At 40.9% G+C, this 26,140-nt stretch overlaps 2 protein-coding genes across 4 annotated transcripts; one reads left to right on the top strand and one right to left on the bottom strand.

Moving 5' to 3' along the window:
- The first annotated feature begins 1,542 nt into the window (after window positions 1–1,542).
- On the top strand, window positions 1,543–12,641 carry man2b1 (mannosidase, alpha, class 2B, member 1). Its single transcript, XM_026359569.1, has 23 exons — window positions 1,543–1,668; window positions 1,881–1,983; window positions 3,182–3,355; window positions 3,444–3,637; window positions 4,004–4,136; window positions 4,253–4,398; window positions 4,560–4,759; window positions 4,843–4,963; window positions 5,502–5,580; window positions 5,729–5,838; window positions 6,137–6,244; window positions 6,487–6,603; window positions 6,997–7,179; window positions 7,621–7,718; window positions 7,820–7,940; window positions 8,229–8,347; window positions 8,452–8,553; window positions 8,789–8,876; window positions 8,980–9,060; window positions 9,278–9,502; window positions 10,217–10,366; window positions 10,601–10,703; window positions 11,894–12,641. The coding sequence occupies exons 1-23, from the start codon at window positions 1,555–1,557 to the stop codon at window positions 12,004–12,006; spliced, it is 2,982 nt and encodes a 993-aa protein (XP_026215354.1). The 5' UTR covers window positions 1,543–1,554; the 3' UTR covers window positions 12,007–12,641.
- Window positions 12,642–12,699: 58 nt separating this feature from the next.
- Window positions 12,700–23,993, bottom strand: trmt1 (tRNA methyltransferase 1). Of its 3 annotated transcripts, XM_026359572.1 has the most exons (17): window positions 23,807–23,993; window positions 22,810–23,208; window positions 21,048–21,237; window positions 19,771–19,958; window positions 19,220–19,335; window positions 18,357–18,469; window positions 17,474–17,622; window positions 17,030–17,113; window positions 16,750–16,819; window positions 16,427–16,561; window positions 16,261–16,346; window positions 16,019–16,127; window positions 15,776–15,852; window positions 15,352–15,471; window positions 14,977–15,088; window positions 13,218–13,307; window positions 12,700–12,782 (listed from the first exon to the last, which is right to left on the bottom strand). In XM_026359572.1, exons 2-16 carry the CDS (start codon window positions 23,193–23,195, stop codon window positions 13,233–13,235), a joined length of 2,010 nt encoding a protein of 669 aa, XP_026215357.1. In that variant the 5' UTR covers window positions 23,196–23,208; window positions 23,807–23,993; the 3' UTR covers window positions 12,700–12,782; window positions 13,218–13,232. The 3 variants fall into 3 exon arrangements, with proteins under 3 accessions (XP_026215357.1, XP_026215356.1, XP_026215358.1); XM_026359571.1 differs by lacking the exon at window positions 12,700–12,782 and having other exon boundaries at window positions 12,962–13,307; XM_026359573.1 differs by lacking the exon at window positions 12,700–12,782 and having other exon boundaries at window positions 12,962–13,307; window positions 22,810–23,114; window positions 23,807–23,992.
- Between the last annotated feature and the right edge of the window lie 2,147 nt (window positions 23,994–26,140).

Genomic DNA, 26,140 nt, shown 5'->3' with positions numbered 1-26,140 from the left:
ATGGACAGCTGACCCCCAAGCTTTTCATATTATTCATATTCTGTCTTGCGGTTAGTTTGCATTTGAAACAAATTGCCTCTTAAAGCCAAACCAGCTTCCAGCGAATGGCGATGAACGACATGTAGCGGCGTCTGTAGTGTGAACATAACCTGTAAACATAACTGTAAAACAGGTGTGAGAGTGCGATGCCATGATGTAGCTGTTTTTCCATTGAAGTTTTCTTTCTGATTGGTGCTATTCCAGGGCATTGTGATGATTTGACCGAGCACTGTGAGGCCTGTAGGCCACGCCACTTGTTTATCCAAAGAAACAATGGGATTATATAGTTACATATATTGTACAGAAACATTAACCCTATAAGTACTCTTCAAAGGCATGTTCGAAAATATTCTTAAAATATGTCATCAACTCATAAAATCTACTGTATTGCACACATTACTATTGTAAAACATGCTGATCAGGCAGATCAATCCAAAGTAAGAAAACAAATAGCCATGAAGTGCATTATCCTACAAGCTGTAGTACTGTAACATGAAATATCTACACTGGTCTGTAAAATGCATATCCCTGTAGTACTTCCTCCTGTTTACTGCCTGTGTTTCTGTTATTGTTCCTGACCATGACAGTAACGTGTTGTATTTGTCTGTGTGTTGCTTTTACTGGCATGTGTTCATCCCACCTTGGCTCACAATAAACTGATCCACAGCTATTTCAATCAATCACTTAATAAAATCTTTATTTAAGTAACATAATCAATAAGTTTTCCGCTGGTGTTTAGTGGACCACTAGTGATATTACCTCTTACAACTGTCTTGCTATGATCATGCCACTGTCATGAGACAACAGCTTTAAAAGTTCCTCATACCAGCACTGAACTTGGAAAGACTGGTTTCTGGTACTGTGCAGTACTGTTTACAGTTTGATGTCAGAGACACTTCCAGTTCCTCTGAAGGGCTTTTTAAACTTCAATCTATCATCTTTTCTAATCTAACGAATGCAGCCCACATAATCAAAAGTGCAGAGTAACTAAGTACAAGTATTCAACTATCATTTTTAGGTGCTTTACATTTTCATTTAATTAACTTCAGAGGGATACTGTACTTTTTTTACTATTGTACTTTGTACTGCGCTATCTTTGTTTGATTACTTGTAACAAATAATAATCCGTTATTATGGATTAACCACCTGGCAGTGCATAAAGTAATCAAATTAACAGCTGGAACAGTAATGTAATACATTAATCCAATCATATATACAGTATATTATTGTACACAGTGATCACTTTTACTTTTTATATGAGTAAAACATTTCTGCACGGTGATAATGATAGTTCTTCATACAGCATAGGTAATTTATTCTATCATATCATACTCTAAATGAGTTTTCCTGACTGATTAAAGACTAAATTTATCCCTGCTTGCAGTCCTTTTGAGCCTCACTGCCTGAGAGTCCTACCTGAGGGATCACAGTTCCCATATGAAAGCATGTGGAGGAGCCGTCACGTGATCTCTGGCAACGTAAACAGAAGTCATGTGACGCGGTTATTTTTCCAACATGGCGGCCGGGAAGCAGCAGCTACCTGTCGCTCTCCTCTTCATCCTCGGTGGAGTTTGGAGTTTCCCTCTCGTCCAGGACACAAAACCTGCGGCAAAACTCTGCGGATACGAGGTCAGTGAAGTTTAACGGAGTCGTTTGGTAGTTTTATTGTGTTGAACGTCCGCTGCTGATGATTGTTAGAGCTACTTTCACTTTTACTCATCCGCGTTTTTACTTTGTCAGTTTGTTACACTGAACCTTCACCTGAGAGAGGATTTATTTCTCTATTTATAACACGTCTTTTAATATTAGTCCGTGGGTTCACGCTGTGTATTTGTGTGTAGTCATGTCACATCACCAAGCCCAACATGCTGAACGTCCACCTGGTCCCTCACACACATGATGATGTTGGCTGGCTGAAGACTGTGGACCAGTACTACTATGGAGGTCAGTCTCCATCTGTCACACACAAACACACACAAACACAGTTAATTAATTCCACTAATCACTGTAAAACCTGCGAATCCAGAGTCTGATTTGGACTCTAACTGTGTCTGTGCCACAGAGCTCCACATCACTGAATCACAATGCTGCGCTTGGCATCATGTTTCCTCCTTAAAAAAAGAGAACTAGAGTCACAAGAACCATGTCACCCAGTGCAACTGTGGTCAAACAAAAGCTAAAACATATCAGTGCAACGGTTGTCGCCAAGAGTAAACAGATAAAAGCTAAATTTAGCTTTTGGAAACAGAGATTAGACACATTAATTGGTTATATTTAATCAAAATAATGGGGAGGTTCACTTTATTCTTTTAAAAACTGAGCAAACCTGCTGCAAAATGCATGAAAATGTAAGCAGTGCTGTAGTTTTATGGGTTTTATTGACAGTATGGTCAATAAAACCTAATCACCTGGAGCAGTGAAGCAAAGCCGAACACTGCTGTAACTTTCATTTGTGTGTTAATTTGCGTCATAAAGTTCATAAAACAATCATTGAATCAGCAACATTTTCTTTGTTTTTGTAGCTGAAGCATTGAAGTAGAATAGGTGTCATGCAGGTGTCATGTGGCAACAAAAACATTCACTTTGAAGCGAGGAACAGAAGCAGCTATGTTTGACATAAACATTACAGGAATTATACGCATGGACAAAATGGCTTTTTTCATTCTACAGGATCTTTCAGATGCCTGTTGCAAGTTCTTCCCTCTGAGAATAAAAGTCATAAACACAACCGCGTTTTTGTTAGATAACAGAAACTGTTCTGATTGGTGATGAGTAATCGCAACGTCCTGACAGCGACAGGAAGGAGCTGAGTTACTAAAAACAAAAATATGTCACCTAATCAATGAATCTAGTGGAGTTGGTCTAATCAGAACCTGCATGTAAGCCCATTCACAGTCTATAATAAGTCTTTTTTACAGTAAATGTGTAAATAGTTTTATATCTTTAGTGCATTTGAGTGACTAGCTTGCATATGTCAGCATCACATGTCTTTTTATGGTTCTGTGGGTGTAAATCATCTGTTTCTGACTCCTTTGTGTTTACTGTGGTTGTGTAAGAAGAAGATGACGAGTGAGTTTAATGTGTGTGTGTGTGTGTGTGTGTGTGTGTGTGTGTGTGTGTGTGTGTGTGTGTGTGTGTGTAGACCGTAATGACATCCAGCATGCAGGAGTGCAGTACATCCTGGACTCCGTGGTGGATCAGCTGTTGAAGAATCCAGACAGGAGGTTTATCTATGTGGAGACGGCCTTCTTCTACCGCTGGTGGAAACAGCAGAGCTCCAGCATGCAGCAGACGGTGAAGCGGCTGGTTAATGAAGGTACTAGAGTCGGTACATGTACAGCTACCCTGAACGAATATTAGTCCAGAAATCTGATCAACATTTCTCCTGATCTCCGCTCCTCCAGGCCGCCTGGAGTTTGTGAATGGCGGCTGGTGTATGAGTGACGAAGCCACCACCCACTACAGTGCTGTAATTGACCAGATGACTTTGGGTCTGAGGTTCCTCAACGACACATTCGGGGCTTGCGGTCGACCACGTGTGGCCTGGCACATTGACCCGTTTGGCCACGCCCGTGAGCACGCCTCCATGTTTGCACAGGTACAGTAGCTGAGCTGAAGACAGAGATCAGAGCTAGAGCGAGTCCTAGACAAACTTAGACAAATAAAGGAGTTAATTGAAGCTAGAAAGTGTTTTTCTATCACTTTATTAATTGACAAGTGTTGAGGGAAAACTTCACATATGATGCTGGTTGGAGGATTTTATTGCCCAGCTAGTCGTTTCTCCCTGTTTGCAGAGAGGGTGGTACATAACTTCTTGCCTAACTCTCGAAAGAAAAGCGTGTTTTAGCCAACAACAATTCCTTTAAGACCTAATGTGCAATGCCACTTCAACCACAGATAAGTGGTTTCCCAAGTCAAGATATTTCTGACTAACTCTAACTGTAACACGTGTGTTTTGTTCCAGATGGGATATGACGGCTTTTTCTTTGGACGTCTGGACTATCAGGACCGAGATCACAGGATGATAGAGAAGGAGCAGGAGCTTCTGTGGAGGGCCTCTGACAGCCTCACACCCCCGATGGCTGACCTCTTCACTGGTAACCTCCACACATACTACTTCTCTTCTCTGTTTGTTCTTTAAAGCATCAGTTCATCTGATATATAGTTTTTTGTTTGTAATAAACTGATCCTTTAACCACTTCCTCTCTAACAGGGATCCTTCCCAACGGTTACAACCCACCAGAGGGCTTCTGCTGGGACCAGCTCTGTCATGACCCACCAATCAGAGACGACCCTGACCTGGAGGACTATAATGTCGATGATGTGGTGAATCGCTTCCTCGTTATCGCCAACAGTCAGGTTTGATACACACACACACACACAACCACACATAAACACCGTATCTCATAATGCAGACACAGATTATTTCTAATTAAAGGTCTTAACCAGAAAATAGTGTAACTGTGTAACTTTGTGTTTAGTTACTGTAATTGTGAAACAGCTGATTCCTCCTCTCTCAGGCTATGGTGTATAAGACAAATCACATAATAATGACCATGGGCTCAGACTTCCAGTATGAGAACGCCAACCTGTGGTACAAGAACTTGGACAAGCTGATTCACTACGTCAATGCCCAGCAGGCAAATGGCAGCAAAGTCAACGTGCTCTATTCCACCCCCTCCTGTTACCTCCAGGAACTGCACAGAGCAAACCTCACATGGTAGTATAAACTTTAGATGAGCAGGTAACACAGTCAGAATGATATCAGAAGTAGTAGTAGAGCTGATTTTCGTGTTTCCTCAGGTCTTTGAAGAGAGACGATTTCTTCCCGTATGCAGATGATGCTCACGATTTCTGGACCGGCTACTTCACCAGCCGTCCAGCACTGAAACGTTACGAGAGGATCAGCAACAGCAATCTGCAGGTGCAGTAGGCTTTATTTCCTTTGGTGGGTCTGGACACTGATTTCCACACATTCAGAGGTGATAGAACATGAAACATCACACATGGCAGGTTGACTTACATGGTTCTAGTTGGTGTGCAGTGTAAATGTCACCAGTTGAGAGCGTTTAATAATCTGCTCGTCAGCATCATTCTTGGCTCAACATTTAGCATGTTGGACTGAGAGCTTACTGTGTAAGCCAAGACCTATTAACGAGCCAAACCTGAGCATGGTTGCACATTAACATTAATTTTGTGCAGGTTGCAGGTTAATGCGCTGACTCACAACACGTGCTGACGTATCATATGACAAACTGTAATTTACCAGTTTAATATGCTAATTACAGTAATAATCATCATGCTGAGTTGGCATTAATCTGGGATTTCTGTCATTACACTGGAGGGGGAGTGGATCATCAGTCTCTTGCATTCATTCTCTCAACGACTCATGCTATAATAATGCTATTAAAGTGTTCTATTTTAAACTGTTTAGCTTTGATGTTTTTATTTTTTAATTTCAGACATGTAACCAGCTGGAGGTGCTTGCTGGCCCAGTTTCCAGGCAGGGACCCTTTGGGGTTGGCGACAGTGACACCATGAGTAAGATGGGATTTTTATTCTCAATTATGTTATCTGGCCAGTGGAACAGGAAGCCAACTGTCAATGCCACAAAGGATTATTGATTAATAAATCCACCTGGAAACCAGACTGAGGCCTCTCAGCCATTTGTTTGTGCTGTCGTCTGCAGAGGAAGCCATGGCTGTGGCCCAGCACCACGACGCGGTGTCCGGCACAGAGAAGCAACATGTAGCAAATGACTACGCCAGGAGGCTGGCCAACGGCTGGCAGCATTGTCAGGTATTTCAAGCTTCACATTGTCTTTATCATGCTCAACAAAATCCTGTTTAGACGTGTCTTAATATTTAGGGTTACTCTGGTACTATTATGTCTAGTAGAGTCTTTGTATATTCTGTAGAGGAACAGCGTCGTCCACAGACCTGGATTTCAGAAAGCTTATGCTTGGTAGAGCAAAGTGAACGTTTGGATCAGCTGCAAATGTTCATTATTGGACTCAAACTACCTGTATTATTTTAATATTCAGTTTTTAGGACATATTGCATATCGCCCTGTCTCCTAACCTTGATTTCTGTCTTAGCTCCTGATCAGTAACAGTTTTGCTGCTCTGAGTGGTTCATTTCTGAAGCGGAACTACTGCGACAACCTTAACATCAGTGTGTGTTTACCTACCGAGATCCTCAACAAGGTGACACACATAAACAGACACACAAAAAGTGACCTGCTTCTCCATTCACTTTATTACTAGTTGATTTCTTTAGGTCCTTTCCTAAACAACAACATCGACTTTCAGACCTCAATACTAACCTAACTCAATTCTAACTTTTCTTTCTTTCTTTCTTTTCTTTTCCTTTATAAAACTAAGACTTATTAATATCATAGTCAGAACTGCTACTGTTCCCAACCTCCCTGTTTCTCTCTTCCTTTCAGTTCTTAGTCATTGTGTACAACCCTCTTGCTCGTCCTGTCACTTGGCCGGTCAGGCTGCCTGTGAACGGAACAGCATACGCAGTATCTGATGTCAAAGGGAAACCTGTAGACTGCCAGGTCAGTGTGTGTGTGTGTGTGTGTGTGTGTGTGGCAATATTAATTACTTCATAGTTGTCAAAGAGTCGTAGGATCATCTACATCATGATTAATGACTAACTACTCTGTGATCACATTTGATTTGTTTTCATAAGGCACTTGAGCAAATTATCCAGCCTCTACGTCAGCTTGCTAATTGTTAAAATACACAGTTCTTTTATACTTATAATACTGAGATAATAATTACAGCTAGAAGTAGATTTCTGCAGCTATATTGAATTTTGAATAATTATAAAATCCCGGTATGTTGCTCTGTGTGTTTGTGTGTTGTTTTAAATATTTAACACGTTTTCTGGCACTTCTTAATAAAGCTCTATAAATCACCAGGTAACCACTTCTGTGTCTCTGCTCCAGGTGGTTCCAGTGTCTAAAGCCACTCAGGAGGTGAGGAGGAACAGAGGCTTCGCTATAAACGAGCTGGTGTTCCAGGTTCAGGCTCCTCCGCTGGGCTACACCACGTACTCTGTGTCCCTGATTCAGGACGGTCCTCCTCCCGCCTCCACTCAGCGCCGTACACCCACAGGGATCCAGAACAAGGTCTTACTGCATCATTAAATCACTTGTTTCTTGTTGTACCTATGTATATAAAGCTTTACACAGAGGAGAAGCAAAACATATGTATAGACCTTAAAGAGAAAAACAAAACTAGAAAAGTTAAGAAGATGGTTTAAAGTCTTTATTTGACATTAGCAAACTAATCTGGAGGTTTTAAAAGATCTTAAGTCAAAACTAATTTTCTACATTAAGAAATAAATTTAAAAAAAAACATGTGACTGTGTATATATAATATATATATTATATAATAGATCAGACAAGTTTAAAACAAATCTATTACAGAATGGTGCAGCCATACATAGTATAAAAAATAATAATATAATAAAGACAGGCTACTTATAAAGGTTAAATACTGTGGACTTTGTACGTGTTAATTGTTCCTGTATGCATTTTATAAGTTATGTGCATGTATATGTGCTCCAGTTCCTACGAGTGACCTTTGACCCTGACACCGGCCTCCTGAGCAGCCTCAGCAACCTGGAGACAAAACAGAGCATCAAACTGACACAGAACTTCTACTGGTCAGTGTTGCTCAAAGCCATGAACTCACCACACTGTTAAACCCGTCCAGAGTCCTTACAGAGACCTGTAACCGATCACCACTCATGTTCTCTCTGTCCAGGTACAACGCCAGTGATGGGAACAATACCGAGAGTAACCAGCCCTCAGGAGCCTACATCTTCAGACCCAACTCATCCACTCCTTTCATCATTAGTAAGACGGCCAAGACTGAGACCATTCAGGTAGAGCCTGAGCAGCATGTTCATAATCATTTACATTTTCTTAATGATCCAGTGTTAGGTTAAGTTTAATTTAAAAAGATCAGTTAATTGTAGTGCTTTATTTTGAGAGTTGCTTTGTTTTGACATTAGTTCATACTATTTAATTCTAAACAACTCTGATTTCACATCCGATAATTGGCACATTTACTGTATGACCATAAATACACTTAAAATGTCAACATTGCTATTTATTAAAACATTTACAGTGGAAATAAATTAAGTAGTGTTCATTAATGCTGCTCTGTCCAGACCTCAGTGGTGCAGGAGGTGAGGCAGTGGTTTGCTCCCTGGGTGTCTCAGGTGGTTCGACTCTACGCTGACAGCAAAGCTCTGGAGCTGGAGTGGACAGTGGGGCCACTGCCCATAGAGTGAGTGCATGTTTGTCACAGTATCAGCGTAAACACGCTGGAAAACATGCAGTAAATACTCACTAGTTAAAAACCTCCCTGTCATTCTTTCCTTTCTCAAACAGTGACAACCTGGGGAAGGAGGTGATCACTCGTCTAGACACCAGCATCAAAACCGACCGATTTTTCTACACTGACTCAAACGGCAGGGAGGTGCTGCAGAGAAAGTAAGCCGGCTGTCTTCCCCTCACAGCTAGTGATGCAGAACTCAACTGTCCCTTCAGTCTAAATCACAGAGGATGGAGATTCAGAGTTGACCCACTGAAGAATCTGCCCATTAGATTAAAAATATACATGCAATGAAAAGTTTTCTCCACACTTTTTACAAATATTCCAGTGTTTTCATGAACTTACTGGTCGATGAGGGACGCTCAGGTTGTCATGTGGGTTATTTCCCCACAGGAAAGACTTTCGGCCGACGTGGAACCTGAAGCAGTCAGAGCCCATCGCTGGAAACTACTACCCCATCAACTCCCGCGCTTTTATCAAGGTGTGTCTGTCAAAGACGTTTCAGAGGAAACATTTAATTTCCGCCCTTTTCCCTCAGTCACTATTATAATTGCGGATTTCTCTATATCCATATCTCTTTACAGGATGATGTGGACCAACTCACTGTAGTGACTGATCGCTCTCAAGGAGGAGGAAGCATCCAGAATGGCTCCCTGGAAATCATGGTGAGATACAAACAGTCACTTAAAACTCACACCTGTCAGCATGTAAACTGCTTCAGCACACACACACACACACACACACACACAAAGTTCTACTTCACACAGCAGGCTAATCCTCCATGATCATGTACTTATTAACCTGGGGTTTATTCGAGCAACCAATACAGACCTACACATATTTAGACACAGTCCCAGTGAAATTCACCTTCCTCCCCTTCAGCTCCACCGCCGGCTGCTGTACGACGATGTGCGTGGTGTGGGCGAGCCTCTCAACGAGACTTCGGACATCTTCCCAGAGGGGCTGATAGTCCGCGGCCGACTCCTGCTCTCCCTCGAACATCCAGCCGCTGCAGCTGACTTGCACCGCCCCATGGCAGAGCAGGAGGTGCTGCAACCATTGCTGGCGTTTGTTGATGGAGATCTGAGCCCAAACATCCGACACGAGGTGAGGAAGAACGATGAACTCTGCAGCTGCAACACAGATCACTGCCGAGCAACCAGGTCAGGTCTAGAAGGTGAAATGCAGGGATAGTTGGTTAAACAAGCAGTGTGAGTCGGTCACCCAGGACTCATTGAGTCATAATGAAATCATCTGTCTGCTGGAGCACTAAAACTCTTCTCATAGTTTGTGAAACAAGTCGGAAATTTCGGCTGCCAAAAAGAGCTGAAACGCAGCCCGTAGATCTGTAAGGTGGAGGTTGCTGTGGAACAGGGTTAATGAACGGTTTGGGATTTGTGATAATGGACTAAAGGTAATTTCACTGACTGTCTGCTTCTGTTTGGGTTGTTGTGTCATTCCTGTCTTTGTGTACGTTTTTGTATTTTCACACATCATCTCACCAAATCTCAGGAGACCTGAGCGGAGCTGTGTCGCCAGTAGCTCTAGTTACACTGACATGATTTCAAAGCCTGTAATCAGTGACACACTGTACTGTTCCTAGTCATTATAGAGGAAATTAGTAGTTGTAGAGCAGAAATGTCAAAAACAAGGCCCACGAGTTAACGTGTGGCACCTCAAAGTAATTACTTAAAACTAAACAGGCTGTAGGTTTTAAATATTGCTTATATAATATAATTTTAAAAAATGTATCTAGTCAACTGTCTGTGAAAGGGCCATCTGGCTCGTTTGAATAAAGTGAGTGTTTGTGTCTGTGTGTAGTTCTCAGGCCTTCAGGCTGCGCTGCCCCCTGCTGTTCACCTGCTGACACTGACACAGTGGGACAAAGACTCAGTGCTGCTGAGGCTGGAGCATCAGTTCCAGAGCAGGGAGAGTAAACTGAACTCGCAGCCTGTCACCGTCAACCTGCAGGTCAGACACTGAGGGGGGAGGGGGTCAGCTGTGTCCTGTAAAGATTACAAATTAGGAGATTAGATCATATTTAAATGTTGCCGTCCAATTCATTCCAAGGATCAAATGTTATGTGCATATTTTAAAATTTGATAATTAAATAGTTAAGTGAAGTTTAAAGTAGAGTAAATACAATAAAGTTTAAATAATGACCGTTCCACTGTATTTCAAATGTCCTGTCTTCTCTTTGTGTAGAAGCTTTTCTCCACTCTGGTTGTGCTGGGAGTGTCGGAGTTGAACCTGTCAGCCAATCAGTGGAAAGACAAGATGACACGTTTCGACTGGACACCACAGAAAGGTACAGGACCCCTACAGACAGGGTGTAGAATACTGTTGGAGTAAAGTTTGGATCAGTTGTCAATACTTTGTTTGGCAGCAACTGAAATGTTTCCATAGAATTGAGTATCAGAAGTAGGTAATTTAAATCTACTGTACAGAGTGTCCTCCAAAAACAGTTGGAACAGCTGGCACTGGAGGGAAGCTCATTTGATTCAGAAGGGTTCTTCCTCAAGGGAAAGAAAAGGACATGTCAGTTTGATTATTAGAGCCAGATATCTTGTTGCCAAAGCTGACATTTAGAGGTAGCAGCAGAAGAAAGTGAAGTGAAAGTTAGAGAACCTGGTTGCAGACCAAGATGGTGGACTGTTGACCTTGGCACTAATTTGGTTTGGATAAGACTAATCAGGTCGATGGTTTGGGTTAGGAAAGGATAATGGTCAAGGTGACAGGACATTCTCAGAGATGAACCTCTGAAAAACAAAGTTGAGGTTCACAGTCTACCATCTTGTCATCTTTGCAGACAGGCCCCTCTCGTTATGAGACCAGGGGACAGCCCCTGGAAATCACTCGGATTCTTCTAGGCCTCATACATATTAACAAGAAATTCTGTAACCTTCTCCACTTTATCAAAGCAGTGACCTTTAACCTCCTATTACAGTGGTGGAGACCTCAGGACAGAACTTGTATTTTGTAAATTAGTTGACAAAATAAACACCAGGCAGCCAAATGATGGTAAATCTGCCTCGTCTGTCAACACCAGACCACCACCACCGGCTTCCTGCCAGCCAGTGATGGACCACTTGGCTGGTAGTTGGGGGGGGTCCTGTTCAGTTAGAGGGGTAGGGGGAAGAGAGGTGGGTGAACATAGAAATCCACTGATGCCTTTTAATTCTACAAGGGTGGTAATCACTGCTCTGCTGCAGTCAACTACTCTGGAAAGACAATTTCCCTGCAGGAACTAATTAAGCAGGCGACATAATATAATGAGTCATAAGTGCATTGTTATGGTTCATAGCTTTAACAGTAAACTACAGGGTGTTTTAGTGGTTTAACAAGACTCGTTTTGTCAGGAGGTACAATCTGTGAGTCCAGGTTCCTGTAGCTGTTACCTTTTCTTACTTTTGACTGATGAGCATGAACAAAGGAGCTAACAAACGCTAATAAATAACAACCTGCCCGTTAATGGTCATTTTTAAATGTTGTTTTCAGAGGAGAAGCCGCTGCTGAAGACATTCCAAGACCCCTCCGAGTGGGAGGTGACCTTAAGGCCAATGGAAATCCGAACCTTCCTGCTCAAAGTGCAGAATGTTCAGCTCAAATAGCCAATCGTACGCAGCTAAGTTTACATATGAGAAATGAATCACAGATGCACTTTCTTACTTGGTTTGATTTGACAAGATTTCTACAGACAATGGAGACAATTGAGCAATGAGAAAGGATGAAGAGGGTTTGTCTTGACAATGATCCCACTATTTGCAGCTTGATGGTTTGCAGGGACTGGCTGAATCAGGTGAACACTGTGGCCAGATGCACAGTACCAGGGCCGATATTCCACAAACATCAAGATCAGGTTTTTGTACTTTTACGAAGCAGATTTTTAATATTGTTTGAAAACCTACTCTGCAGCAGTGTTCTGTATATTTTGTAGCATTTTTCCCTTTTTAGACTTTTTTCTTAGATTAGCTGAAGCTGCCTTTTCATTCTAAAAATCAAGACAGAACTACTGAAGCCTTCCAGAACTGACAATGAAAAACTTTAGACTAGAAACAAAGCACATTAATTTCTACCACACATAATCCACTGTGCTAATGATTTTCTCTACACGAGCTGGTGCCATCAAGTACTGACTGCCTGATATGTGCAAAGAATGTAAACTTTGTATTTCTGCCTTTGTGTAAATACTTTGTAAATGATTTTATGATAATCAAACCACTGGTAATAAAAATCCATCACTCAAGTACAAGTTAATTTTACAAAAACTGTGCCTACTCACTCATGATGTCCAAACAGATGTGGCATCACTGCTGAAGACAAGGAAGCGTAGGTTGAGATTTCTCTTACCGTAGAAACGATGAGATTTGGAATTCAAAGTCTACTGCTGCAATGAAAAGGCAAATGCATGTGGAGCGACTGTACTAGCAGCGGTGGTTTTAATACAGTTTTGTTTTAACACAGCTTTAAAGCCAAAATTCACTTTTGAGAGAAAATTGTATCCACTAAACACGCGCCCGAATGACCTGTAGATTTACCATACACATTAAAAGGCAATTAAAACAATTAAACTTTAGAGGACTTTATTGGTATGTTGATACTGTGGATGTCAAAAAATACAACCAAATGCAAAAACCTCAGACATAAAATTGAATAATAACAAATCAGTTTTGTATATTAACAATTTTTAGGTTGTTGTCCTCCAAATACCATGTGACTGCAGCACATTATTGTAGCTTTGTCCAAGCTGCTCTACGCACATTCAAATTCCAGAAATAAAATTATTAAAAAAAAACAAAAAAAAAAAAAACAACTGAATTACAAGCATCAAGAAGAATTATTCAACTTTTTCCTCAGGTGTCTGCTCAGGGTCGTGGGAGTAGCAGCATTTATCTCCGTGTGTGCATGTTCCCTGAAAAAGAGACAATAACATTAATAAAAATCAAAGTGGCCAATGAGTAAATTAAGAAACGCCTGATCTTCCACGGCAGCACAATGTCAAAAGCAGCCAAAGGTAAATTTTGGCCCTGGGTGGTGAAAGCTTTCTCTGGTGAGACACAGTAAGTGAAGACCAGGCCCTGCAGCTGATGAACGAGAATAATTCACCAGCACGTGTCTGCTGTTCCACTTCCCACCCAGGACGTAAAGACTCTGCGAGTATAATTAGATATTTAAGTAATTGTCTCCCTTGAATTCTGTGAAGCTGTGTGCCAACATTATCATGAAGAACACGATGTGCTGAAGTGATGCTCACCTGCACAAACGTAATCAGCTGAAGTAAACTGCTGAAATACAAACCAGGTTTATCAGTTCAACTGTTGTGTTTACACTGTGCTGGGTTTTTAACTCAGGATGTAAAAGCAATTAAAATGCTTAACGTGACCCAGTATGGTTTTGTTTTTTTTAAATCTAGTTTATAGTGCTTTTTTAGGTCAAACTGACTCATACGTGCCCTATCATATCAAATGTTAATGAGATTTTTTAAAAAGTGCAATTATAAAAGAATATTACATAGCAAGGAATTCTTGGATGTTTAATGCGAGTGCTGGAAACAGAAATGTCTAAAAAAATGTTTTTTTTCCAAACAAAGTTCGTAAAACCACAAACAGTAAATCATTAAATAGCAAGCAGTTTTGGTTTCCCCATCTGCACCGAAAGAAATACTCAGTTCACGAGCAGGTCTTTAACCAGTTGTGTTCAGTTTCCAGAATCAGACAGCTCCAGTTTGTTTTCACTTAAACTTTTGCTCCAGTGTTAAAAATGAGGCAGATGAGAGCTGCAAGACTGAATCCAAACCACAAAACATTGAGCTGAGAAATACTAAAACGTAAGTAAATCTGAAGGGAAACTGCAGAAATAGATGATAATCCCCATCAGTTAACAGCTTTTAATAAATACTGTCACAATTTGACCTGTTCTTAATAAAATTCAAAGTACAAACAAAACCAGCTCCCGCAGCTTCGATCCTTTTGTCTTTTAAATGACTTCCCTCAACATTTACAGCAGTGATCTGTGAACAATGGTGATTCAACCTGCATCCACATCATGGAGATGTTTCTCTACACCGCACCAGGTAAGCAGATGGGTTTTTCTTTCTTCCTATGATTCCACTGACGACTTCTGAATAATTCATAAATGGTTAATTGACTTTGGTGTCTTCAGGGTCTGCGTTGGGCTGGGTGTGTCTACAGACATCAGGATAGTCGGATCATTTTAGATATAAAGCCACATAAGTTATTCACGTATTCCACTGCTGCTCTGGGTAAATAAACAAGTCAGGTGTGTGTTTTCCCAGAAAGAATCATTTTTCTAACAAAGAGAAGCAGCAGCATGGTAAAGCTGCACTTACAGAATCACAATCTGCACGCCTACAGTAAGAAGGAGAGTAGGAGGTTAATCTACATTTCTCTGAGATATTTTAAAATCTTTACCAAATAGATTTGTGAGCTGACTGTTTGTAAATATTAAGAAAAAAAATATCGCGCTACATCATCTCTTACTTTTAGTTGGCCAAATAACAGCTTATGTCTAATACATTTGATTAGACCTGAATGCAGCACCACACTTGTAGTTGGACTGACCTCCTTGAACCTCTTGCAGGGGAAGCTCTTTAGCTGAGAGTCTGTGACCTGGTTCTTTCTCTTGTTCTGGAATTTCTTCCTCTTGTCCTGGAGGTCGGTGGAGATGCCACCGCTGGAGAAGAGACGGGCGGAAATTCAAAGTTAGCAGTGGATAGAAGAGCGCGTGCTACTTTTCAACTCGCACTTTATTCATGAATCGTAAATCTTGGAACTCGTTTTTAGCAGCTTTCAGAAGTGCAAAGAAACTCTGTTGATTTATGTTTCACACACATTTCACACATCTTCCAGCTGACGGGAGCTGAAGTCCTCTTTTATCACACGAAGAACTCAAAACTGTGGCTGCTTGGTTGTGTGTGGTGGAATTGTCTTATTTACCCGGCTTTGGCACGAGCTTTGGGTCCCCAGAAGGCCTGAGGATTCTCCTGGAACCTGGTCAGGTGGCGTTTACGGGACTGAGGATTGGCGTCCTCCCTCACAGTGAAACAGGCTTCTAGGCTACACACACACACACACACAATCCAGCACACAGTTATTCAGTAAACACACATTAAGGTACGATGTGTTGATGAAAATCCCACCATCTCATTTATAGCGTAGCCTGTCAAACAGTTACTCAGTAAAATAAGATTCTTATTTGCAATCCCTCTTTTCACAGTAATAAAAATAAACTGAATAAAAATAAGTACATTTACAGGCAGAGTTAATGTTTTACTGTAAGTATGACACACGATGATGGGAAAATATGAGCTTATTTTCTGATAAACAGTTTGTGACTTTGAAGTCCAGGATGTGGCCTCACCTGGGCTCAGTGGAGAGGATTTTGAAGGCAGGGCTAGTCTGAGACAGCTTCTCCCTCTTCACAGGGTTGGCTTTTTCCTGTAGCAGATGATGGATCATAATCATACAGGTTTAAGTAAATAAGTTGTGCTGTGGGATTGTAGAAAGCAGGTGTGTGTCTCTACAGTGTTTTGTATATTCTGGAAAACTTCATCAGGGTAAAAAAAGCTCTTTTCTTTTTTTCCCCTCAATCAGTAATGTTTACCCAGCATCGCATGATGTCCCAGATGGCTGCGGGAGGAGCGTCTGTCTTGATGGCGTTCTTACAGGCGTGAGACAGGGAAACACTGTAACCAGCATGAAGGAGAGCTGATCTGCAGAGAACGAGAGCAAACGAAATCAAGTTTTATTTATGGAACCAATTTCCACAAATCACAGTTTGTTGTTTGTAATCTGACCTCGAATCGCATAAGGAAAGGTTTCTTTAAGTGTATGATATTCATTTACCTAAATTGGAGCAGGGGTGGTGTGTTGCAGTGTATCGTGCTGCTCAGACTGTCCACAGTGTAATAAAGAGGCACATCCTCCAACTCCTGAATCAATCAGTACAGGTGTTAGTCCAGCAGGAAGAAGAAACTGAAGCCACAACAACCCCTTTAATAAGAGTGTGTACCTCGGTCACCATGCTCAGCACACCCTCGATCCGCTTGGACGTTCCAAATCGGGACGGGTTTCCCGACACAGCAGACAAAACCTTCTGGACAAACGGCAAGTCATGGATGGGTTCTGCCCAGATCGGACCACCCAGCTACAGAGAGAGGAGAGACAGGTTCAGCTGGTGCACTGTCTGCGTATGTGTGTGCACAGTAATAACAAGCCGAGGTTTGAGCTGACACACCTGGCTATGAGAGACATCAGAGAGGTGTAGTGAATTTAAATCTGTTATTACAGTACATTAGCTGACCACCAGTGAGTTTGTGTGCTAGTGTGTGTGACCTGGTGACTCTGTCCACAGTGCTCACACTCTGGTCCGACAGGGGGTCCAGTGGCAGCAGAATACTTCATACTGAAATCACACAATATTCACCAGAGTGAATCTATAGCTTCTCACTCGGTGGTAATGACACATCCTGAATATAAACTGGATCAATTTGAACAAATAAATGTAATCCTGTGTGACAACTCTTATTAAAAGCAGATTCTTATCAGTCATTTGATGTAATCCTCACATGTAAAATGCAATTAAACCTACGAGTTGTGCTGTGTGCGGTCTTACTTTTTTCCATTGCTCCTTCTTTTGCCCATTCTCTGTAAGTGGAAAGACCCACAGCCGACACAGTTGTAGATCAGAGCCTGTTTACTGCACATGACAAGAGAACAAATAGCAAATAAAGTTCAAATACAAATTATACCGTTTAAAATACTACACATCTGTAATTACACTCTGGTTTCTGGCTTTATGTTCTCATTTTATTTATTTTTACTTTCCCCCCATTCTTATGTTTCTATTATTTTAATTTTTGCTTTATCTCACCAAGTTCTGCCGCTGTCATTACTTCTAGAAAATGTTGCTGCTGTGACCCAGTTTCAGCATCATTCATCTTTCATCATAAACCAGCCTTTGTCAGGAGACTGTATATTTGTGTGTGTGTGTGTGTGTGTGTGTGTGTGTGTGTGTGTGTGTGTGTGTGTGTGTGTGTGTGTGTGTGTGAGTGAGCACCTGGCTGAGTTTTTTACTGTAGCCTGTCCTGTGAAGACGCGCACAAAGACCCTAATGTAAAAGTCGACACTGACGGACAGCAGCGGCTGGATGTATCGCTGGTACACAGCCGCCCGCTGGTCCAAACTGTGCAGGATGATACGAAGAGCCTGTCAGAAGGAAAAAATAAATGCTTGACGTGAAACATCTCAAAAAGAAGTTTGAATTAAGCCGTTATTGATTTTATTAGTGACATTTTTGATGCCATTTTATTGTCTGCAACTTTTCCCAGCAAAGCATTCACTGCATTTACATTTTGTAATTACCTCTCTTTTGTGAAGCCGTTTTCATTGTTAGTGCTGGAATCCGCCAGCTCCACAATTCAATTCAAATTAGTTACACACAAGGGATTAACAGGAAACACGTATGTTTTATGCAGCGTTGCTGCTTTTAATTATACATCTCATTGATATTCCCACTCGTTCACTCTCCAAACATATCAGAGCTGCATTGGGTCACCGCTAATGTAAAGTCGATGGTTCTTTTACTGCTGTGAGTTCATATTAAAAACATTTAACTGTCCAAAAGCAGAGGAGCTCATTACTGTGCAGCAGTGACAGGAAATGAAATGGATTTGTCACTGAAGTTAGTACTGACAGCTATTGTTAATCGAAAATGCATCTGGCATATAAGAAGTTTAGCATTTTTCAGCAGCAGCACAGGTGCCACCCCATCACCCAGGACTGAAATTTTAAGGATTATAACTTTAAAAAACACAAGGTACAGAAAGAGAGCCGTGCACTGACATGCAGCCTTGACCCAGAATCTCTGACATTCAGTTTTTGCTAGAACCACACACACATATTACATTGTATCTATACTGTGTACACTTGGTTGCCCTCACCATCTCATGACAATATCTCGATTTGATGGAGACTGAACCGTATTTGCTGTAACAGGTCTCGCCACTGTTTCCTGCCATCACCGCCATGTCTGTACACGTTATGCACAGCAGACCTGAGAGAAACAGACAGACAGGAAATACAGACCGGTGACTTTCACACCTTGGTCGTTTTGTACAGTAAAATCAGCTCTGAAACCCCCTAGATGCACAACATGGAAGAAGTTGCAAAAAGTCTGTTTGAGTCAAGTCAGCTTTCAAGATTAATCATCAGTGTCCATTTAGTCCCATTTTAAGACTTAACCCAGAAAGACATCAGTAAATTGCACAGTAGCATGCTCATACTGTATTTACCAAGTTACTGCAGTTACTTGGGAAAAACCTTTTAGCAAAAAGAAGTAATGAAACATCTAATGATATTGGCAAGTCCAGTTTTGTTTGGATGCAGCACGTCTGCTGTTTCAGAGTTTGCACTTTGCTCTTATGCTTTATTACTCATTATGTTTCACCACTAACCTAATGCTTGTCCTCACCTGAACCCATGAATACATGTGAAATTCTCATTGCTCTGCTCATTTAATGACTGATATGATCAGATGCAGACCATGAGCCAGAATTAACAGATTTTATACAGTAGCTACATGCTTCCATCTTTTCTCAAACTGTCTTTAAACTTTAAACTCAGTTCAGTGGCGTAATAGTGGACACGAATGACATAACCATGCTGTTAATGAGAGAAAGTCAGCTGCCAAAGTTCAGGACAAGTTGATTTGAAAATCTAAACTGAATCAAAAAGGTTTTGCTAACAAGAATAATCAAACCCAAAACTGACTCAGACAATGCGAAATAAAGGCAGAGCTACTCACCTCCTTCACTGACGGCCTGCACGGCCGCATCCAGGAAGCAGGAAGGGCTCCCATAAGGATCCAGATCGATGACATCATAGCGCGCGTTCTTCCCTCGCATTTCATACATCAACATACTGGAGATAGGAAAAAAAAAATCACATCCATGACACTGAAATAAATGTAATATTTAAAAATGGAGCAAATGTGGCTCAGGAAAAAATAGCAGTGGAAATAAGGCTGAGTCCAAGCCAGTTAATGAAGAGCAGATTAGTTAAGAGAAGAGAAGCACAGAGCACAGAAGAAGACAAGCGTAAAGTTAAGGCAAAGACAAATAAGGAGAGAGACAGGAATGGAAAAAAAAAAATCAGAGCAGGGGCAGAAGAGCATAGGAATGACAAGAACAAGAGGTTAAAGGTCACGACTGAAGAGGAATGAAGATGAGAATCACTGAATAATTACAAGAGGAGAAACAAATAGAAACCAAACCAGTGAAGCAGATAAATAACAGTGGCAGAGTTGGACCAAGCAAGAAGCAAGCACTTCCCCCAGACCATGCTGAGTAATCACACCTAGCGTCCTTGCAGCTGGCCTGGAGCAGGTGGCTGACTCCGTTGTACTGGGCATTCCTGGCAATCAGCGCTGCAGCTTTTGTGGAGAAATCGTTGGCAGTGACGCTCTGCAGGCCCGGGACTTCCAGAGCGAAGCGTACCGAGCGCAAACCAGATGCCGCCAGCCCCTCGAGGACACGGAGACCATGCTGAAACAAACTCAAAGCTGCATAAACTGATTTTTCAGCCAATTGAAGGATGACATGTAGAGCATGGTCATAATTAAATGTTTTAGTTTAACTAGCCTATACATTTCATATACAGTATGTTATATATGAATAATTTAGGATCTAAATCTCAAAATCCACACAAAATGTGCTGAATTATTTGCCTTCTGCTTTTGTACTTCCCCAGAGATTTAGCTAATTCTGAACAAATAAAATACACCTACGCTGTAACTAATGTATGAATAAAATATATTCCTGGGACTTTGAGTCATTTTGTCACGACAGCCTGAAATTTAAACACTGCTGGCACAAGAAGGCACCTGAAGTACGAGGACAGCTATACTATACTGACATTAGCATGTATGAAAACCAAGATCTGGGAAGGTATGGGGGGGCAATAGTATGCACAGCATGGCTAACTTGAATGTGTGTTTAGCAATGCAGAAGCAAACGTTAGGAATTTAAAGACATATGCTGCCATTACTTGTATTGAATGACAGGTTTCTTAACATTTCTAACCAAGCTTTACATAGAATTGCTTTTCAACCAGGAGCAATCAAGTGCAAGGCAAATTGAAAATTACAAACACAACGCTCTATCCAAACAAGATTGGGATCACAACCACTGGCAAGTCGCTAACCAACTGACGAGAAGAAGGTGACCACTAATGACATTATTTTAAAGTAATGAAGTCCTATTCATAAAATGATCTAATTACTGCTGTCTACCACTTGGGGCCACCAGACTGTGAAATTACCTGGTGCAACATTAACATAAGTCATTTGATGGAAGCTCTTATCCAAACTGCTCTACACTAGAATCAGTGTGCATATTTTTAGTGTGGGAAACCACAGTGGAAATCAAACAACAAATCCCAGTAGCGTCTTCTTCAAAACTACACAACTACAAGCAGCAGATGCTACGGTTTTTACCATTTTGAAAACTTCCTAACTTTGGCTTTATTATTCAGGTTTGTACATGTTTAAGTTCTTGTGATCTTCAATAACTATTACAATTCCATTTTTGTGTAGATGTTTTCCATTAAAACATTATAAAATCAATCCTACATACCTCACATTTCTCCCCCACTGTTGCAGTTACAGCTGGCTCCTCTGCTCCATTTTTCTCCTCCGTCTTTACATCGGCTTCATTCATCTCCTCTGACAGAGAGACCACAACCCTCTCTGTCTCTCCAGGCACCACCACCTTTACCCCGCGCTGAGCCAGCAGCTCTCTGGCAAACTCTGTGATCACAGCACATCTGGAAAAGTTATGAGCAAAGTATTAAGACCCTGTTTCTCCTCTTTCAAAAGTTTGTGAACTCCTTAGACCTTTCACAATTTCTGTATAAAGATATGATATAAAACATTTCATTATTCACATGTATTGTGGAAATCATCCAATATTAAATATATGAATCTATATAGTAAAAATTGTAAAGCTCCCAGATTATCAATTCACTTCAACAGGGAAATTAGAGTCAGGTGTTTTAATCAATGAGATGACAATCAGTTGTGAATCTAAGAGATCCTGTCTGGAAAAAGAGACTTCTGGGCCTTCTTTATCAAAGCAAGATCTTGGGAGAGCAGGTTTTAGAGGTGTTACTTGTTCAAACAAAGGAGATTTCTAAAGAGTTGTGGATGGGTAAGACCAGGAATTTCTAGAGTTTGGACCCTACCAGTCCAGATCATGTAGAAATGAAGAACACTCTACATCAGTATTACTCTCCTAAGAGGTCTGTGATAGTCTGGGAGGTCACTATCAACCATAATGTAATATCTAGGAAACTAAAGACCTCTCTTGCAGTGGATAGTATCAGTGTTCATGAGTGCACCATCAAGAGAAGACTGAAAAACAATAAAATGGAGTTGCAAGGAGGGAGCCACTAGACTCCAATACTAAAATTACTGTCTACATTTTACTCAGGGCTATTGAAAGGATGTTCTGTAGACAGATGAGACCAAACTAGAACTTTTTGGCTTGATGTTTGACAATGACCAAACACAACATTACAGCATAAAAACTCAATCACATCTGCTTCTGAATCAGGATGGCTTTTTATCATTGATGAAACTATAAATTATAAGTTATATAGAAAAGATACAGGAAAATGTCAAGATTTTGAAATGTTAATTCCATAGAAATAGTGTGAAAGGAGCTGAAGTTGTACTAAGAAGCAAATCAGTGTCACATCAGTTACTGATGCACAAGTTCACACATTTTTGCCACACAAAACTGGATCATTTTATATTTCATTTGAATCAACTGTCCCCTCTTGAAATAATAAAAAAAAAAATTCAGTGAATAAATATCACACTGTGACTGAATGATGCAGTGCAAAACGCAACCATGCTAATGAAATTCAAATGAGAGAAGGCTGGGCCAGAAACGTAAAATATGGCTGCAGCATCAAAAACTATGACAAGTGAGACTAAGTGAAAGTGTTTTGTCGTGCTGACAGCAAAGATGTTCCTCTAGCAAAGGGGTTTAGCTTCATTTTAGTTACTGGTAAAGCTCAAAGGATGTCCACAAAACTAGGGGGAAGTTTTGAAAGATGATAGAGCTAATTGTTTGAGCTAAATGCCACAAGCTTTTTTTTTTACTGCAACGTCTGAAAGCAAAATATATTTTTGTCTTTTCACAGAATTTGATGGAATTTGGCCAAAACATGACTTAAAGGATAGAGGATAGTCAGATGTCTTCTATGGCATCTATAGGCTTAGGTGATCGGGTATGATAACTTCTTAAATGTTGTTGAACTAATTTTGAAGAGACTCACACCTGTAGTCGTATGTGTTCTTTAGTCAAAGACTGAACCAGCATTTGTACTTACGTTAAGTCTCGGTTAAACTCCTGGACTGGGTTGTAAAAAACAACATTGGCACTGGGAAACAAGATGGCAGCCTTGCCCTCTTTGACCACTGTCTCCCCTGGTAACAGACCCACAGCAGATGTCTTGTCTTTGTCAGATGCTGTGTCTGTGTCCACTGAGCTCACGTCGTTTGTTGAAGATTTGGTGGATGTAAGTGGAGAGTTAGTTGTAGGAACCTCTGAGTCCTGAGCAGTTTTTAGGGGCTCCATGGATTTCAGTTCCCTGCTGATAGCAGCAGCAGCGCTGCGTAGCTTCCGCTGAAATGTCTGTGTGGCAGAACAGGTGCAAGAATGATGCAGATGATGGGAGACAATGAGGCGGAACAGTCGAGCTGACTGCACCAACATAGAAAAACTGTGCCTGGAAAAAAGGACACACATGAAAGCTGCAAATATCTGAAGAAACCATTTAAACCTCATGAATAGTGCATATGTTTAAAGCTCAAAATGTGATGCACACCCTCATGTGAGTATTATGGAAAACAGTAAAAGAGTATAAAGCCTCAAACTGAAACCAGAGGCTGGAGGTTCACTCAGCTGTTTGGCCTCAGTGAAAAACCTAGAGATCTACACAATAAATAAATGAATCCAAGATGTGTATCTTTAACTGAATAATCACTCTGTGTGAATATTAAAAATGTTGCTCATTCAGCATATCGACAAACCAATTAACTTTAACAAGGGTCCACCAAAGTATTAAGCCTGGTCCCTTTAAGTTTCCTTATGTAGCTTTTACATTAGCGTTGTCTTTCTGCACCGTGGCAGTAAGTTGGTATTTTAACATGGCAGTCATAATTCTCTCAAAAAAAAATATGTGTTACCTTCGATATAATAAATAAATGTTGGCAAACTTCAGCCTAACATTCATGACAGAAAACTACAGTGAGGGTGAACACATCACTCCAACACTTTAGCATGTTTGCTAGCTAAGCTAAACAAGTAGCCGTGAACAGTTTTACCTGTGACACAGCCTCTTGACGGACACTGTCCTTCCTTTATCAGGGTTTTATCGTGGAAGCGACACAGCTGGTTTCTCCGTGTCTGTTTCCTCCCTGCTTCAGTAGAAGCCCGGTTTCCAGTTTACTCTCACGTTAGCACATGGACGCGGCCATGTTTAGAGCGTTTCTACGGAAGCCCGTTGGACCAGAAAGGGCCTGCATGTGTCCGCTCCTCCAGCAGAGCCTGTAAAGTCATATGAAAACAGTGTGATGTGAGGACAGGAGGGAGAGGGCTCGATCAGTCATCCGCAGCTCACACTGGCCTACTTTTCCCCGCAGTGAACATGTGAGGAGCCTGGAAAACACATCAGTCCGCTCTCATGAATAATCTAATTTAATCTTGCCATGCCTGAAATTGGTGATGCATTCTGATGAAAAGGCTAAACATAGCCTATGGATTAACCACAGTATCCCGGACTTATGATGTGAGGAGGCTAGAGAAAATAAGGTCAATGCAGGCCAGTGCTGAGAGGCCCAGGCAATGAACAGTAAAGTGAATTTAGGTCGTTATAACATGGGTGTGATTCTGCTCAAGGACAACAAGCAGCATCTTCTTAAAGTGCAGTTTGCACCTTTATTTATACATGTGTTATTTGCACTGAGCACTCTCATGGGCTGATCATATTTTGTATTAATTAGGCTATTAATTAAGTTCATTTTCAAACCGTGGGTGTATTTTAATATTACTGATACTAAACTGAGCAAGACAGAAAACATATCTTAATGTGGAGTGATGCTATTGAAGGCTTCTCTGAGCCAGGTTACTAAAACAGCCAGGAAATAGTGCAGAGATATTCCCTTTGTTTTTGAGGAGCCTCACTCTTCTAACCAATCAGAGAAGAGCACTCATTTCTCCTTGACTAGTAAGTTTTGTTACACCCTTGTAATTACATAAGACTAATACCTGATGGGCCGGGCAGAGCATGGCAAAGTTTGGATTGATTTAGTCTCACCACTGGACTGATACCCAGCTGTTTTATAATTTAGTTTTTAAATACATTAATTGATATGATGAGGCCTGAGGGTACTACATCAAAATCCAGTTTTAAGACCTTCATTATATCATGTTTATGTTACAGTACAGCAAACGAACATGACATGGACAACAATGATCTACCCCGAGGAAAGATTAAAAATAACTGGATTATAGCTTTGTCTGAAACGAAGGGTTTGGTATCATCATGTGTGTCACGCATGGACCAGAGAAAACAAAGGAGACAGAAATTCAAAGACCAGCATGTTAAACGTACAGGCTATAAAACCTTCTCCAAGCACTTTGATGTTCTTGTCACTACAGCTGCAAAGATTATTAAGAGGTTTAAGTTCCATTAGACTCTAGCCAACCTCGCTGGAGTTGACTGCAAGAAGAAAATCGACCCCAGATTGAGCAGAAGGAAAGCGTGAATGGATCACAGATCTATGGAAACAGCTGAAACATGCATTCTAGGGAAGGTGCAATTCAAACCTGAGACAGCTGAAGCAGTTTGATCAAGAAAGAGGGATCAAAACTACCTGTTGGCAGGTGCAGAAAGACTCACTGAGAGCTACAGCGATCGCTTGTTTGCAGTGAATACATCAACACAACATGAGGTTCCCATCAGTTTATGTAGCCCATGTTCATTTGTTGTAATTTTCAAAAGCCCAGTCTGATTTTAATTTCCTTCATTTCATGTGTAAGTTAACAAACATGTGCAACACATTTTTTATTTGAACATTTTTCTTCAATTCAGCCATACGTACTTTACTTTTATTTCATCAAGACTAACTGATCCTTTAGTGTTTTAGACTTAAGTTTCCAACTCAAATAAATAAATAAGTAAATATAAATGCTTGAATCATCTAAAAGCGGAATGCTGAAACAGCATTTTGACCTAATTTACACTAAAACATGTAAAATAAAATAAAAAAAAGAACTCCTATTTGTAGAATTCCTTCTGATTGTTGATTACTTTTCCACAGTGTGGTATGCAATCCTTTCCCTGCTGCCTCACATATGGATAAATGACCCGCATTGAAAATCAATATCCATTTAAGCACATTACTGCTGTCAAATCATCTTCCATCAAGTCATCTTCCATCCATTATTTAATAGTTTGCACACAGTTCACATAAAATGGGACATTCTTGTGTATGAAAAAAAAAAAAAAAAATCTGGCTCCATAAACACACAAGCCTGAACATCTGGATGGGGGCGCTGTGACAATAAATGCCCAGAGAGCGTGGCGCTATACATCTGACACAGGAGAATTATAGAGTTAATAGTATTTGGCATGACAGGGAGAGAAAGCGGGGAGC

The sequence above is a fragment of the Anabas testudineus genome, chromosome 1 (genome assembly GCF_900324465.2).
Source record: "Anabas testudineus chromosome 1, fAnaTes1.2, whole genome shotgun sequence".
Taxonomy (NCBI): Eukaryota; Metazoa; Chordata; class Actinopteri; order Anabantiformes; family Anabantidae; genus Anabas; species Anabas testudineus.
The sequence above is the reverse complement of the archived record's forward strand: the minus strand, read 5'-3'. Positions and strand labels throughout refer to the sequence as shown.

What these genes read in the sequence shown, in the direction of transcription:
- man2b1 (XM_026359569.1), top strand. Translation starts at nt 1,555, where the DNA reads ATGGCGGCCGGGAAGCAGCAGCTACCTGTCGCTCTCCTCTTCATCCTC. An exon ending in TGGCGACAGTGACACCATGA is followed by an intron (nt 5,581 to 5,728) that starts GTAAGATGGGAT and finishes TGTCGTCTGCAG; the next exon opens with AGGAAGCCATGGCTGTGGCC. An exon ending in CTGTCACCGTCAACCTGCAG is followed by an intron (nt 10,367 to 10,600) that starts GTCAGACACTGA and finishes CTCTTTGTGTAG; the next exon opens with AAGCTTTTCTCCACTCTGGT.
- trmt1 (XM_026359572.1), bottom strand. Translation starts at nt 23,195, where the DNA reads ATGTTGGTGCAGTCAGCTCGACTGTTCCGCCTCATTGTCTCCCATCAT. An exon ending in AGAAGGAGCAATGGAAAAAA is followed by an intron (nt 16,820 to 17,029) that starts GTAAGACCGCAC and finishes GTGTGATTTCAG; the next exon opens with TATGAAGTATTCTGCTGCCA. An exon ending in GGGACATCATGCGATGCTGG is followed by an intron (nt 15,853 to 16,018) that starts GTAAACATTACT and finishes CATCTGCTACAG; the next exon opens with GAAAAAGCCAACCCTGTGAA.